The 13,249-nt window shown below is 41.3% G+C and overlaps 1 protein-coding gene across 3 annotated transcripts in view; it reads left to right on the top strand.

The window, feature by feature from the left end:
• Positions 1-314: 314 nt before the first annotated feature.
• The window catches only part of LOC148358841 (roundabout homolog 2), a 199,556-nt gene continuing 186,621 nt past the window's right edge, over positions 315-13,249 (top strand). For all 3 annotated transcript variants that reach the window (XM_088345220.1, XM_088345219.1, XM_088345218.1), the window contains exon 1: positions 315-758. In XM_088345220.1, coding sequence (XP_088201346.1) covers positions 698-758 — 61 coding nt within the window. In that variant the 5' untranslated portion in view covers positions 315-697. The remainder of the gene's footprint in view (positions 759-13,249) is intronic.

Raw genomic sequence — 13,249 nt, 5'->3', positions numbered from 1 at the left:
AGTTTTTAGTTATTACACTATTGAATATACATAGCAGCATTTGTATGCTGCATTCAAATCCAATTTTCGCATCCCTTGTCTTCAGTTCTAAAACCAAAACCGTGTTAGCCTACCAATTCCCCGTCATCATTTTAAATCAGTGTTCTTAAAATAGCTTCCAGCCCCCACGCTTCTAAAAATGACTCCCGGCCCCCTCCCGGTTTGGCCGGAGCTCCGTTTTATTGTCTTTGCCGTGTCCTCGCTGTTATTTCGCTAAGAGCTTTAGCGGGCTATTATACCGCAAACAAACAAAGGGGGATTGTTTTTTTTTCACAGTCGGGATCTCAGCCACACACAAATGTGGTGTCTGTCCCTTTAAAGAGCGGAGCTTGCCGAGGATTTGTGTCAGGCATCAGACGGAGTGCGCCTCTCGGAGCTCAGACCGCCAAACGGGCTCTCCTACTCCACGTCGAATCTCAGCCACCTTTCCCTTTGTGTGTCCGGTCCAGATCCAGTTCTGAGTCCCCGTGAGGACGTTGCCGATTTTCCGGTCCTGATGCTGCTGAAGATGATGATGCTGCAGCGGACGGAGCTCCATCGGAGAGACAGTAAAGTTTGTTGGGGGCTGATTTCACTCGCTTGAGATCATCCAGCTGAGGCTTGGAAAAGCTCCAAAAACAGAAGATTCTGGATTCCGAGTTTTGGTGCCGGCTCGGAGATGAACTTTGGACCTTGGCTGCTCGGGTATCTGGCTGTTTTCGCCGTCGAGGTGACATCGGGTAAGACAATACTGGATTGCATTATTGTCCACTACCTTGTACCCTGAAAACTGTCCCATTAGTATCTTCTAATGGCAGCACGGCAGCGCAGTGGTTAGCGCGTGTGGGGCACAGTTCTGAGGTCATGAGATCAAACATCCTGTGTGGAGTTTGCATGTTCTCCCTGTGCTTGCGTGGGTTTCCTCCTCCCACAATCCAAAAACATGCATGTCAGGTGAATTGGCTGGTCCAAATTGTCGCTAGGTGTGAATGAGCGAGCGAATTGTCTGTCCCTGTGTGTCCTGCGACTGGCTGGCAACCAGTTCAGGGTGTCCCCTGCCCACTGCCCGAAGATAGCTGGGATGGGCTCCAGCTACCCCGTGACCCTACTGAGGATAAAACGGTGCATTTAATGGATGGATAATGTACGGTATCTTCTAGTAGAGTAGTGTCCAACCTTTTTCAAGCTGAGAACTACTTTTCGTAACGATTAATAATTTTTCATGTTATGTTCGACAGAGCAGGTTCTGCTTACCTTATTTTGTTGTGCCGGCTTGTGTCCGGATCCTGCTTCTCGTGAAAAAATCCTCAGCTCAGAATCTTACTCCATTCACACACACACTCACACACCGATAGGGAGTCAGCCATACAAAGCGCCTATCTGTCCTTTACCGCACCCCGGACGAGTTGTCTTACTCATTTGTATTTCCATCAATACATTTTTTCTTCCATATAGTTTGAATTTTTTTTTTTATATTTTTGTATAAAAATGTCCTTATCTCAAATTATTCTACTCCAATTCACGCTCTTAGATTTTTCCTAGTCTTCCCAGTCCTTAATTTACCAATTTTGAACTAAAAACAGGAATATTTGATCTTTTTCGGTATCAATCTGCCATTATCTTGAATTAACGTATCCAAAATCACTCAATTATGTTTTTCCTAAACTTCTCACTCCTTCATTTATCGAATTTCAAATAAAAAACCTAAAAAAATTCGGACCAGACAAAAAAATCTTTGGGACCACTTGGGGCCCGCACTCCGTATGTTGTACACAGTCCGTATGTTGAACAATTTCAACATATAATTTCAAAATTTTAATTTTTTCGACTCCTTACCACACGTTCTATCAATTCTCCTAAACATCACTTTTTAAAAATTATTTTGATTAAGTTCTTTTAATTTAACACTATTTTGCTACTGTGTTATTGCCAGATTCATTCATGGAAGTAGGGTTGGATCACAGGTGTCGAATAGGCGGCCCGCGGGCCAGATCAGGCTCGCTAAGGGATTGAATCCGGCCCGCGAGACAACACTCAGAGAAGCGCAAGAGAAAAACAAGCTGCAGGTTGAAATATGTCAACTTGATGTTGCCAAAGCCAGGTGCCTCGAACAAAGACACTGTACTTGTATTTCTCTCTCTCTCTCTTTCTCTCTTTCTCTCTCTCTCTCTCTCTCTCTCTCTCTCTCTCTCTCTCTCTCTCTCTCTCTCTCTCCTTCTCTCTCTCTCTCTCTCTTGCTGTCTCACTCTCCCTCCCTTTTTCTCTCACTCTCTATCTCTGTATTTTTCACTTTATCTGTCTCTCTTTTTTTTCTTTCTTCGTTCCTTTGTCTTTTTCTCTATCTGTGTCTTTAGACCTTCTTTTGGTCTCTTCCTTTTTTCCTTTTCTCCATCTTTTTTCTCTTTCTCTCTCTCTCTCTTTCTTGCTTTCTCTTTCCCTCTTTCTCTCCTTCTATTTTCTCTCCCTCTCTCTTTCTCTCTGTCTATTTCTCCTTGGATTTCTTTGTTTCTCTCTTCTTCTTTCCCTTTATCTTACTATTTCTCTATTTACCTTTTTCTTTTCTCACATTCTCTCTCTTGCTATCTCTCTCCTCTCTTTATCTCTCCCTCTTTTGCTGTCTCACTCTTCCTCCCCTTTTCTCTCACTCTCTATCTTTGTATCTTTAACTCTATCTGTCTCTCTTTTTTTCTTTCTTCGTTCCTTTGTCTTTTTCTCTATCTGTGTCTTTAGACCTTCTTTTGGTCTCTCTTACGTTTTTTCTTTTCTCTATCTTTTTTCTCTTTCTCTCTCTCTCTCTCTCTCTCTTGCTTTCCCATTCTCTCTTTCTCCCCTTATCTTTTCTTTCCTTCTCTCTTTCTCTCTGTCTATCTCTCTTTGGAATTCTTTGTTTCTCTCTCTTTCTTTTCCACCCCTGTTCTCCCACTCTCTGTCTCTGTCTCTGTCTCTTTCACTCTCTGTGTCTCTCTTTCTCTCCTCCTTTGTTGCTCTTTGTCTCTTTCTCTCTCTGTGTCATTTTAACTTTTTTTGCTTTAACTTCCTTTTTTCCTTTTCTCTCTTTCTCTCTTCCTACCCTTCACACTTTCTTTTCTCTTTTCTCTCCTTCTGTCTTTCTATTTCTCTTTGGATTTCTTTCTTCCTCTCCCTTTCTTTTCCCCCTCTCTCACGACTTTTTATCTCTTTTGTTTCTCACGCTCTCTCCCTCTCTCTCTTTTTCTTTCTTTGTCCCGCCCTCTCTCCTTTTCCCTCCCTCTTTCTCTTATTTCTTTATCTCTCTTTTTCTTTCTCTTTACTAGTCCGGCCCCCGACAGAATGTTTGTTCTATCGTGTGGCCCCCGAGTTAAAATGAGTTTGACACCCCTGGGTTAGATAGACGCTGTCAACCACTATAACAATTTTTTAATTGGAAAATCTCAATGACCCAGCACTAGTAAGCTATTTTTAGAAGAGCTCTGCGGGGACCTTAGCTGTACTTAGGGGGCACTCTGGTGCCCGGTGGCACCACATTGGAGACCCCTGTTCGAGAGCAATTTGTATCATTTGAAAAGCCATCTGAGACTTGCGAAAGACTCTGATGGTTCCCTATGGAAATACAATCGTGTGATAGATATACTACTACAAAATCCAACATGGCATTTAGATTTCATCAAAAAAACACTTCACAATAAAAGCAGCAGATATTAATGAATCGCTAGTAGATTAAAGAGAAAGAAAAAGAGAGATAAAGAAATAAGAGAAAGAGGGAGGGAAAAGGAGAGAGGGCGGGACAAAGAAAGAAAAAGAGAGAGGGGGAGAGGGCGTGGGAAACAAAAGAGATAAAAAGTCGTGAGAGAGGGGGAGAAGAAAGGGAGAGGAAGAAAGAAATCCAAAGAGAAATAGAAAGACAGAAGGAGAGAAAAGAGAAAAGAAAGCGCAAAGGGTATGAAGAGAGAAAGAGAAAAAAGAGATAAGGAAAAAAGGAAGCAAAAGAGGTTAAAAGACACGGAGAAAGAGACAAAGAGCAACAAAGGAAGAGAAAAAGAGAGACACAGAGAGTGAAGGAGACAGACAGAGTGGGAGAAAAGGGGTGGAAAAGAAAGAGAGAGAGAGAGAGAGAGAAAGAGAGAAAGAGAGAGAGAAAAAAATAAATACAAGAACAGTGTCTTTGTGAGAGACACCTGACTTTGGCAACATCAAGTTGACATATTTCAACCTGCAGCTTGTTTTTCTCTTGCGCTTCTCCAAGTGTTGTCTCGCGGGCCGGATTCGATCCCTGAGCGGGCCTGATCCGGCCCGCGGGCCACCTGCTTGACACCTGTGCTAACCTATAAGATAACTTTGCCTAATTGAATTCGATTCTGAGGAAAAAAACAATATGGTTCTAACGTTTGCATTTTTCAATGTAATTCGGAGAATAAATATTAACACATAACGTTTTTTGCTCCTGTCAAAGTGTCAAGCAGTTCAGGGTGTCCCCTGCATACTGCCCGAAGATAGCTGGGATGGATGGATGGATGGATGGATAGTAAATGCACTTACATTTTTTAGTTAAGACAAAAAAAAATGTCTTTTAGGATCATTTTGAAAATGTAAGGATTTTTAGAAATATGTTTCTAATAATAATTTTAAATATAAATTGCAATTTTGTGATCTATTTTTTTTACAGTTCATTTTAAGTAAACAAAGAAAAATAATACAGAAAATTACCAGACTTATTTGATAAGGCTAACCCATTTTGCTCTTTTTAATTTTTTTTTATCCTTTTTCATTTTAGCTTTTTCTTATTATAGTTACGACCAGAACAGAATTAGGACCCAGATGCGTAAAGTTGACCACAAGTTTATTGGGATAGAAGAGGAAGGGCAGCGCCCGTGATCCGGTGCTCACTGGACGCGGGAAGTGGATCTTCCAGAGCGGGAGATCGTGGTGTCAAGGACGGAAAAAAAACAGGTCGATAGGCGGGACAGGAGAGCAAAAATGTGGTCGGGATCAAAAACAAGTCATAAGCCGGGATGGGAGAGCAAAACGTGGTCGGGGTACAAAAAAACAGGTCGTAGCCGGAGACGAACGGAGAAATCAGGAACGGACAGGTGGAAAACTGGTGCAAAAAGCGGGACCGACGGGAGTCAGAGTCAAAGTGCTTGCCTTGTAGAAACAGAGGTTCGCTGACTGACTGACAACAGGCGAGTGAGAGGACTGAGCTTAAGTAGGACGGGGAACCAATCAGGAAGCCAGCAGCGGCTGGCGCCAAACCAGCGGGCACAGGTTAAATCACAGGTGTCAAAGAGGCGGCCCGCGGGCCAAATCAGGCCCGCTCAGGGATTGAATCCGGCCCGCGAGACAACACTCGGAGAAGCGCAAGAAAAAAACAAGCTGCAGGTTGAAATATGTCCACTTGATGTTGCCAAAGCCAGGTGCCTCTCACAAAGACACTTAACTTGTTTTTATTTCTCTCTCTCTCTTCCACCCCTTTTCTCCCACTCTGTCTCTTTCCCTCTCTGTGTCTTTTAACCTCTTTTGCTCTTACTTCCTTTTTTCCTTTTCTCTCTTTTCTCTTTCTCTCTTCATACCCTTCACACTTTGTTTTCTCTTTTCTCTCCTTCTGTCTTTCTATTTCTCTTTGAATTTCTTTCTCTCTCTCTCTCTCTCTCTCTCTCTAACTCTCTCTCTCCCACACCTTTTCTCCCACTCTGTCTCTTTCACTCTCTGTGTCTCTCTTTTTCTCATCCTTTGTTGCCCTCTGTCTCCTTCTCTCTCTGTGTCTTTTAACCTATTTTGCTCTTACTTCCTTTTTTCCTTTTCTCTCTTTCTCTCTTAATACCCTTCACGCTTTGATTTCTCTTTTCTCTCCTTCTGTCTTTCTATTTCTCTTTGGATTTCTTTCTTCCGCTCCCTTTCTTTCCCCCTCTCTCACAACTTTTTATCTTTTGTTTCTAACGCTCTTTCCCTCTTGTCTTTTTCTTTCTTTGTCCCACCCTCTCTCCTTTTCCCTCCCTCTTTCTCTTATTTCTTTATCTCTCTTTTTCTTTCTCTTTAATCTACTCGTCCGGCCCCCGACAGAATGTTTGTTCTATCGTGTGGCCCCCGAGTTCAAATGACTTAGACACCCCTGGGTTAAATTAATCAGTCATCATGACAATTATAGAAGCTTGCAACATATTTTTCCTCATTTTAGATATTTTTAAGTACTATTTTTCTATTTCCTTTCACAATTTGATGTATTATATTTTCTACATTGTTTCTGGCAAATACTCAAAATAATTTGGGTGGAAAATAGTTGGTGGTCGTGTTTACTAACACTTAATAACCTAAACCACCCATTTATTCTTTAAACCTACTTTAAGATTTCTTGAGTAAAAGTATTTTCTCATCTCATCTCATTAGCTACACCGCTTATCCTCAGTAGGGTCGCGGGGGTGCTGGAGCCCATCCCAGCAATCATCGGGCAGTGGGCAGGGGACACCCTGAACTGGTTGCCAGCCAATCGCAGGGCACACGGGGACAGACAACTCACTCGCTCATTCACACCTAGGGACAATTTGGACCTGGACAATTCACCTGAAATGCATGTTTTTGGAATTTGGGAGTGCCCGGAGGAAACCCACGCAAGCACGGGGAGAACATACAAACTCCGCACAGGAAGTCTGGAGCTGGATTTGAACCCACGCGGGAGGTTCCCAAGACATGAACTGTGCCGCACATGCGCTAACCACTGCGCCGCCGTGCTGCCCTAAAAGTATTTTATTTTGGTGAATTCTGTTATGAATTGTCAGAGAAAGTGTGGGAAGTGTTTCTCTCAAAAAGAAAAGTGGCCTGAAGGCTGTTGTATGCACAAATGAAAAACATGTTTTGCTGCAATAATGCACCTGTATCCTCATCCTCGGGACTTATTACGACACAAAAAACATCTCTCGGTACATTCTGCCCGACAATGACTTACCCGAAGAACACGCTGCACCTTTCTATATATCTATTTTTTTTTTTACTATTATAAGATAACACCCTCCCCTCTCTCTCTCACCCCCCCCTTCATCCTGAAAATGCTTTCAGACAGATCTTTTTTATTACTGTTGCGAGCCGGATTATAATGCATTCCAACCATTGCTTTCATACCAGATTACATTTACAAAGCTTTAATCCAAAAGCGGCAAATTCATTCTTAGATGGGGGGGGGGGGGGTTAGGGGGAGTCGAAATAATAATTCACGAATGCAGATTGTCGGTTGATCATTTCCACGCAACTGACGATCTGCGTTCAATCCAATTATTGGATTCAATCGGGCAGATGCACGGTAGGAAAACATATCAAATGAATGCAATGTGTGTGTGGGACGGATGAAGCGTGCAACAAAACACGAATCACTACAAAATAAAATACCATCAAACGATTTAAAAAGAACAAAAACAATATATAGCTACATTTTTGTTACTGCGATTTTCTTTATTTTATAATTTAAAAAAATATGACATTTATTGTGTCTTCCTCGAAAACAAATGTAGAAAAAAATCGAAGCTCCCTTCTCTGTCATGTCCTGCACGGTTGTCAGGGCGCCCAGCTGGCCCCGCCCCTTGACACCGGCTAAGACGCATTGGACTGATTGATTTTGGAGTACTTAACTTTTTGGGACTGCCCGTGGCCAGACCATTGCTTTACCTTGTTGAAGACCTGTTCATGCCCATTTGATCCGAGTAATGCCTAGTTTGTAATTTTGATTGCCTTTAAACCAGTTTTGTTTTGTCTTTGGTCCGTTTGTGTGTTGGACAACTTTTATTTCCTAATTAAAGTGACAGATCGTCTACGCATATGAGTTCCGACTTCCTGCTTCCCGGTCCGTTTCTTGACATTCTCAAGGTTTCTTCATGTTCCTCATGTTGAGGTTTTGGAGTTTTTCCTTGCCCTCATGTAGGTTTTAGATCAGGGGATGGTGTAATAATAGTCTGTGGTTTGTAATAATCTGTGGTCTGTGCAGCCCTTTGAGATTCTTTGTGATTAAGGGCCATACACATAAAAATGACTTGACTTGACTTGACTCATCCTGAGGTTTTTTAGTTTTTCCTTGCCCTTATGTAGGTTTTAGATCAGGGGATAGTGTAATAATAGTCTGTGGTTTGTAATAATCTGTGGTCTGTGCAGCCCTTTGAGACTCTTTGTGATTAAGGGCTATACAAATAAACATGACTTGACTTGACTCATCCTGAGGTTTTTGAGTTTTTCCTTGCCCTCATGTAGGTTTTAGATCAGGGGATAGTGTAATAATAGTCTGTGGTTTGTAATAGTCTATGGTCTGTGCAGCGTCACAAATAAACATGACTTGACTGTAAATATGCAACACTTCTTCCTGTCATGATTGTAAATTTCTAACACTGTCACAGATTCTCGATCTGTGTACAGTGAAGAAAATAAGTATTTGAACACCCTGCTATTCTGCTATGTCTCCCACCTAGAATTATTGGGGTGTCTGAAATTTTCATCATTGTTGCATGTCTACTGTGGGATAAACTAAAAAGAAAAATCCAGAAATCACAATGCATGATTTTGTTTAACCGTTTATTTGTGTGATATAGCTGCAAATAAGTATTTGAACCCCTAAGAAAATAAATATTTGGTACAGTAGCCTTTGTTTGCTATTACAGGTCAAACGTTTCCTGTAGTTTCTCACCAGGTTTGCACACACTGCATAAGGGATCTTGGCCCACTCCTCCACACAGATCTTCTTTAGATCACGCAGGTTTCTGGGCTGTCGCTGAGAAACACAGAGTTTGAGCTCCTTCTAAAGATTTTTGATTGGGTTCAGGTCAGGAGATTGGCTGGGCCATGCTAGAACCTTGATATGCTTCTGACGGAGCCACTCCTTGGTTTTCCTGACTGTGTGCTTCTGGTCGTTGTCGTGTTGGAAGATGGCTTAGGGAACGAGGTTGTTCCCCAAAATCTGACAATACATGACCCTAGTCATCCTCTCTTTAATGCAGTGCACTCCTCCTGTCCCATGTGCAGAAAAACACGCCCAAAGCATGATGCTACCACCCCCATTCTTCACAGTAGGCATGTTGTTCTTTGGATTGTATTTTTCATTCTTCCTCTAATGGAATTATGGCTAAAAAGTTCCATTTTGGTCTCATCTAACCACAACACCTTCTCCCATGACATGCAAACTTAAGACGGGCCTTGACATGTGCTGGTTTAAGCAGGGGAATCTTTTGCGCAACGCATGATTCAAACCATGACGTCTTAGTGTATTACCTACAGTAACCTTGGAAAAAGGGGTCCCAGCTCTTTTCAGGTCATTCACCAACTCCTGTCGTGTAGTTCCGGGCTGATTCCTCACCATTCTTAGAACCATTGAGACCCCACAAGGTGATATCTTGCACTGTGCTCCACTCTGATTGAGACTGACCGTCATGTTTAGCTTCTTCCATTTTCTAATGATTGCTCCAACAGTGGACCTTTTTTCACCAAGCTGCTTGGCAATTGTTCTGTAGCCCTTTCCAGCCTTGTGGAGGTCTACAATTTTGTCTCTGGTGTATTTGGACGGCTCTTTGGTCTTCGCCGTGTTACAAGTTAAAGTCTTACTGATGTATGGGGTGGACAGGTGTCTTTATGCAGGTTACGACCTCAAACAGGTGCATCTGATTCAGGATGGTACACAGAGTGCAGGTGGGCTTCTAATGGGCAGACTAACAGGTCTTTTAGGGTCAGAATTCTTCATGATACGTGGGTGTTCTAATACTTATTTGCAGCTGTATCACAAATAAATCATAAAAAAAAAATCATGCATTGTGATTTCTGGATTTTTCTTTTTAGTTTATCTCTCTCACAGTGGACATGCACCTACGATGAATATTTCAGACCCCTCCAAGATTTCTAATTGGGGGAAATAGCAAAATAGAGGGATGTTCAAATACTTATTTGCAGCTATATCACACAAATAAATCGTTAAAAAAAAATCATGCATTGTGATTTCTGGATTTTCCTTTTTAGTTTATCTCTCTCACAGTGGACATGCACCTACGATGAAAATTTCAGACCCCTCCAAGATTTCTAATTGGGGGAAATAGCAAAATAGCAGGGTGTTCAAATACTTGTTTTCTTTTCCCAAAAGACATTGTAAAGTTTGGATGAAAAATTCACATGTAGGACCCGAAAAATGTTTTCCATTGATGACAAAATCGCTAATTTTAGGTCTTATCTTTCTAATTTTATGAATTTAAAATATGTACGTATTCATATTACAAAAGTAAAAATAGATCTAAAATGGCCTAAATTCTATTTTATCAGTAACATCTGATGCTTTACTTTACTATTAATATTTTCGCATTATTTCAATTTGTATTCAAGATGAATTGCTACATATATTTAATCATAATATATTTTAAGATTGCATTAATTAATTAATTTCCTAAGTTTAATTACTTTATTTTGTTGCTTCCTGTGTGCATACGTGGTATAGTTGTATACTCTCAGTCTCAGTTCTGGTCCCCAATTACTAAAGGATTACTGTATGTACTCCCTATTGATTTTATTGCATTTTGGCACTCCTAGGCTCCCATAGACACTCACTTTCAAGATTTAGAAGTAAAAATGGATGGTGTTGCAATAGACATTGTATCAGAAATTAAGTTTTTAGGGGTCATAATAGACAATAAATTAAGTTGGAAAACACACATCAGACACATACAAACTAAGGTATCTAAAAGCATTTCAATAATTAATAAAGCCAAATTTATTTTAAATTACAATGCATTGTGTTTATTATATTGTTCTCTAGTTCTGCCATACTTAACATATTGTGCAGAAATCTGGGGCAATCATTACAAAAGTTCACTACAGCCCCTTTTTATCCTTCAAAAACGTGCAATAACAACCATACACAGGGTAGGATATTGGGATCATACCAATATTTTATTCATGCAGTCCAAATGATTAAAATTGGATGATTTAATAAAACTGTTATTTAAGGTCAACAAAAACATAGTGCCAGAAAACATACAAAAATGATTCACTCGGAAAGAGGGAAATTATAACTTGAGGGCCTGTAAAAATCCCAAAGGTGAGAACAACCAGGAAAAGTATGTGTGTGTCTGTGTGTGGAGTCAAACTTTGGAATAATTTACAAGATGAGATCAAACAATGTCCAACTATCCATGTGTTCAAATTTAAATACAAAAAAAGCATTACTGGCGAAATACAGGGATGAAGAAAATGGGATATGAGGGAGATTGGAAATACCGCGTTTAAAACTATGGTTAACTTTTTGTTATTGTTGCTATTATTATATCAGAACTGTTATTACAAATATTATGTTTATTTTTATTGTTGTTATTATCATTGGTGCCGCAGTGACATTTGGTAACTGGGCGCATTATGACGTTGAGGGATGGGTATTACGAAGATTAGTGTATAAAATATGTGATTATTGTAATTATTACTATTGATATCTGACCTATGTAATAAGTATATCCATGAGATTTTGTTATACAGTGGAACCTCGGTTCTCGACCATAATCCGTTCCAGAACCCTGTTCGAAAACCGATTTGTTCGATCACCGAAAATCGTTGTTCCCATTAAAAGTAATGTAAAATCGTTTTAATCCGTTCCAACACCCTGAATGCTTACCATGAACGTAAACATGAAGCTAACCCAGGCCAATCGTACGTTCGCGTTAGCCTAATCTTCCGTACAACTAAAAAAATCAGGTCGTTTACACGTCATTTAGCACCCGGGTCGCCACAAAAAGTGGTGAGCGGTTAAAGGATAAAGAAGAGAATTATGAATAGGATTTCTTACCTTTGTGAAGGTCTGCATAAGCCATGCTCTATTCCGTCGAAAGAAGGGAAACTCGCACACGTTCTTCATATTTTGCTATTATTTCTTTCTTAAATGCAATAGTTGTACGCACTATTTTTCTTATTTCACCTATAGCAACTTTGCTGCTTGCACCGACCTTCGGAGGCATAATTAGGGGCTAAAACACTCCGTTCACCGATATCTAAAGCGAAAGCAAAAAGAAGTGCGCTCGCACGTCATAACAGTTCTTCATGAGGGGTGGGGGCAATCTACCTGTACGCCGCTCAGCATCGCACCCTAGCGTACCGGCATTCGAACTCCGATTTTTTTGAACGAAAAGCGAAGCAAGAATTTCTCAAAATTTTGGGTTGAGAACCGATTTGTTCGAACTGAGAGGCGTTCGAAAACCGAGGTTCCACTGTATTAGACATAAGAGGAAAGGAGGATTTGTAAAATGTATTTAATAGGGAAGATAAAAGGGGAGGGAAAATAAGCATCCCTTTTCGAACATGTTATGTGACATTATTTTGTTTTTGACTCATTGTTTTTGAAAATGAAATGATCTGCATTTCTATAGCGCTTTTCAAGTCAATGACTTCCCAAAGCGCTTTACAGTGTGCTTCACATTTCCCAATAGCGGCCTTGTATTGCAGCCATGTAAGACGCTAACCTGCTTAATGGGGGTATTAGGGGTTCAGTGTCTTACCCAAGGACACTTCGACATGTAACACGGACGAGCCGAGATTCGAACTGTCCTGTTTTTATTTTAATGTTCGAAATAAAAGTTTTCATTCATTCATACTTTAGTCACTTTGACTTTCTCCTATGGAAGCCCATTTTTGATGGGCAGCACGGCGGCGCAGTGGTTAGCGCTTGTGCGGCACAGTTCATGTCATGGGAACCTGTCGTGGGTTCAAATCCAGCTCCAGACTTTCTGTGCGGAGTTTGTATGTTCTCCCCGTGCTTTTCCTCCGGGCACTCCGGTTTCCTCCCACATTCCAAAGACATGCATTTCAGGTGAATTGGCCGGTCCAAATTGTCCCTAGGTGTGAATGAGCGAATGAGTTGTCTGTCCCTGTGTGCCCTGCGATTGACTGGCAACCAGTTCAGGGTGTCCCCTGCCCACTGCCCAATGATTGCTGGGATGGGCTCCAGCCCCCCGCGACCCTACTGAGGATAAGCGGTACGGCTAATGAGATGAGATGAGATGAGCCCATTTTTGCCGCCTACCTCAAAGCTCCTTTACCCAGCGTCCGCCCACACACATGTCCATTTCCAGGCGCTTTCGGGCCTATTTTGTAGCCACGCAAATGAGCTCCACCTCTGTGGCACTCGCAAAACTCTCCAAATCCACTCTCGCTCGAGTGCTTTGCATTCAAACGCGAAGGGAAATATGCAATTTCTATGATTTCCGTGCAGTATTAATGCAAGTGGGCAGAACTGAGATGGAGAGAACCCGGTTGAGGGAAA

This window comes from Urocampus carinirostris, chromosome 10, assembly GCF_059441175.1.
Source record: "Urocampus carinirostris isolate Australia breed hairy pipefish chromosome 10, RoL_Ucar_1.0, whole genome shotgun sequence".
Taxonomy (NCBI): Eukaryota; Metazoa; Chordata; class Actinopteri; order Syngnathiformes; family Syngnathidae; genus Urocampus; species Urocampus carinirostris.
Note: the sequence above shows the minus strand (reverse complement) of the source record. Positions and strands in the feature narration are given on the sequence as shown.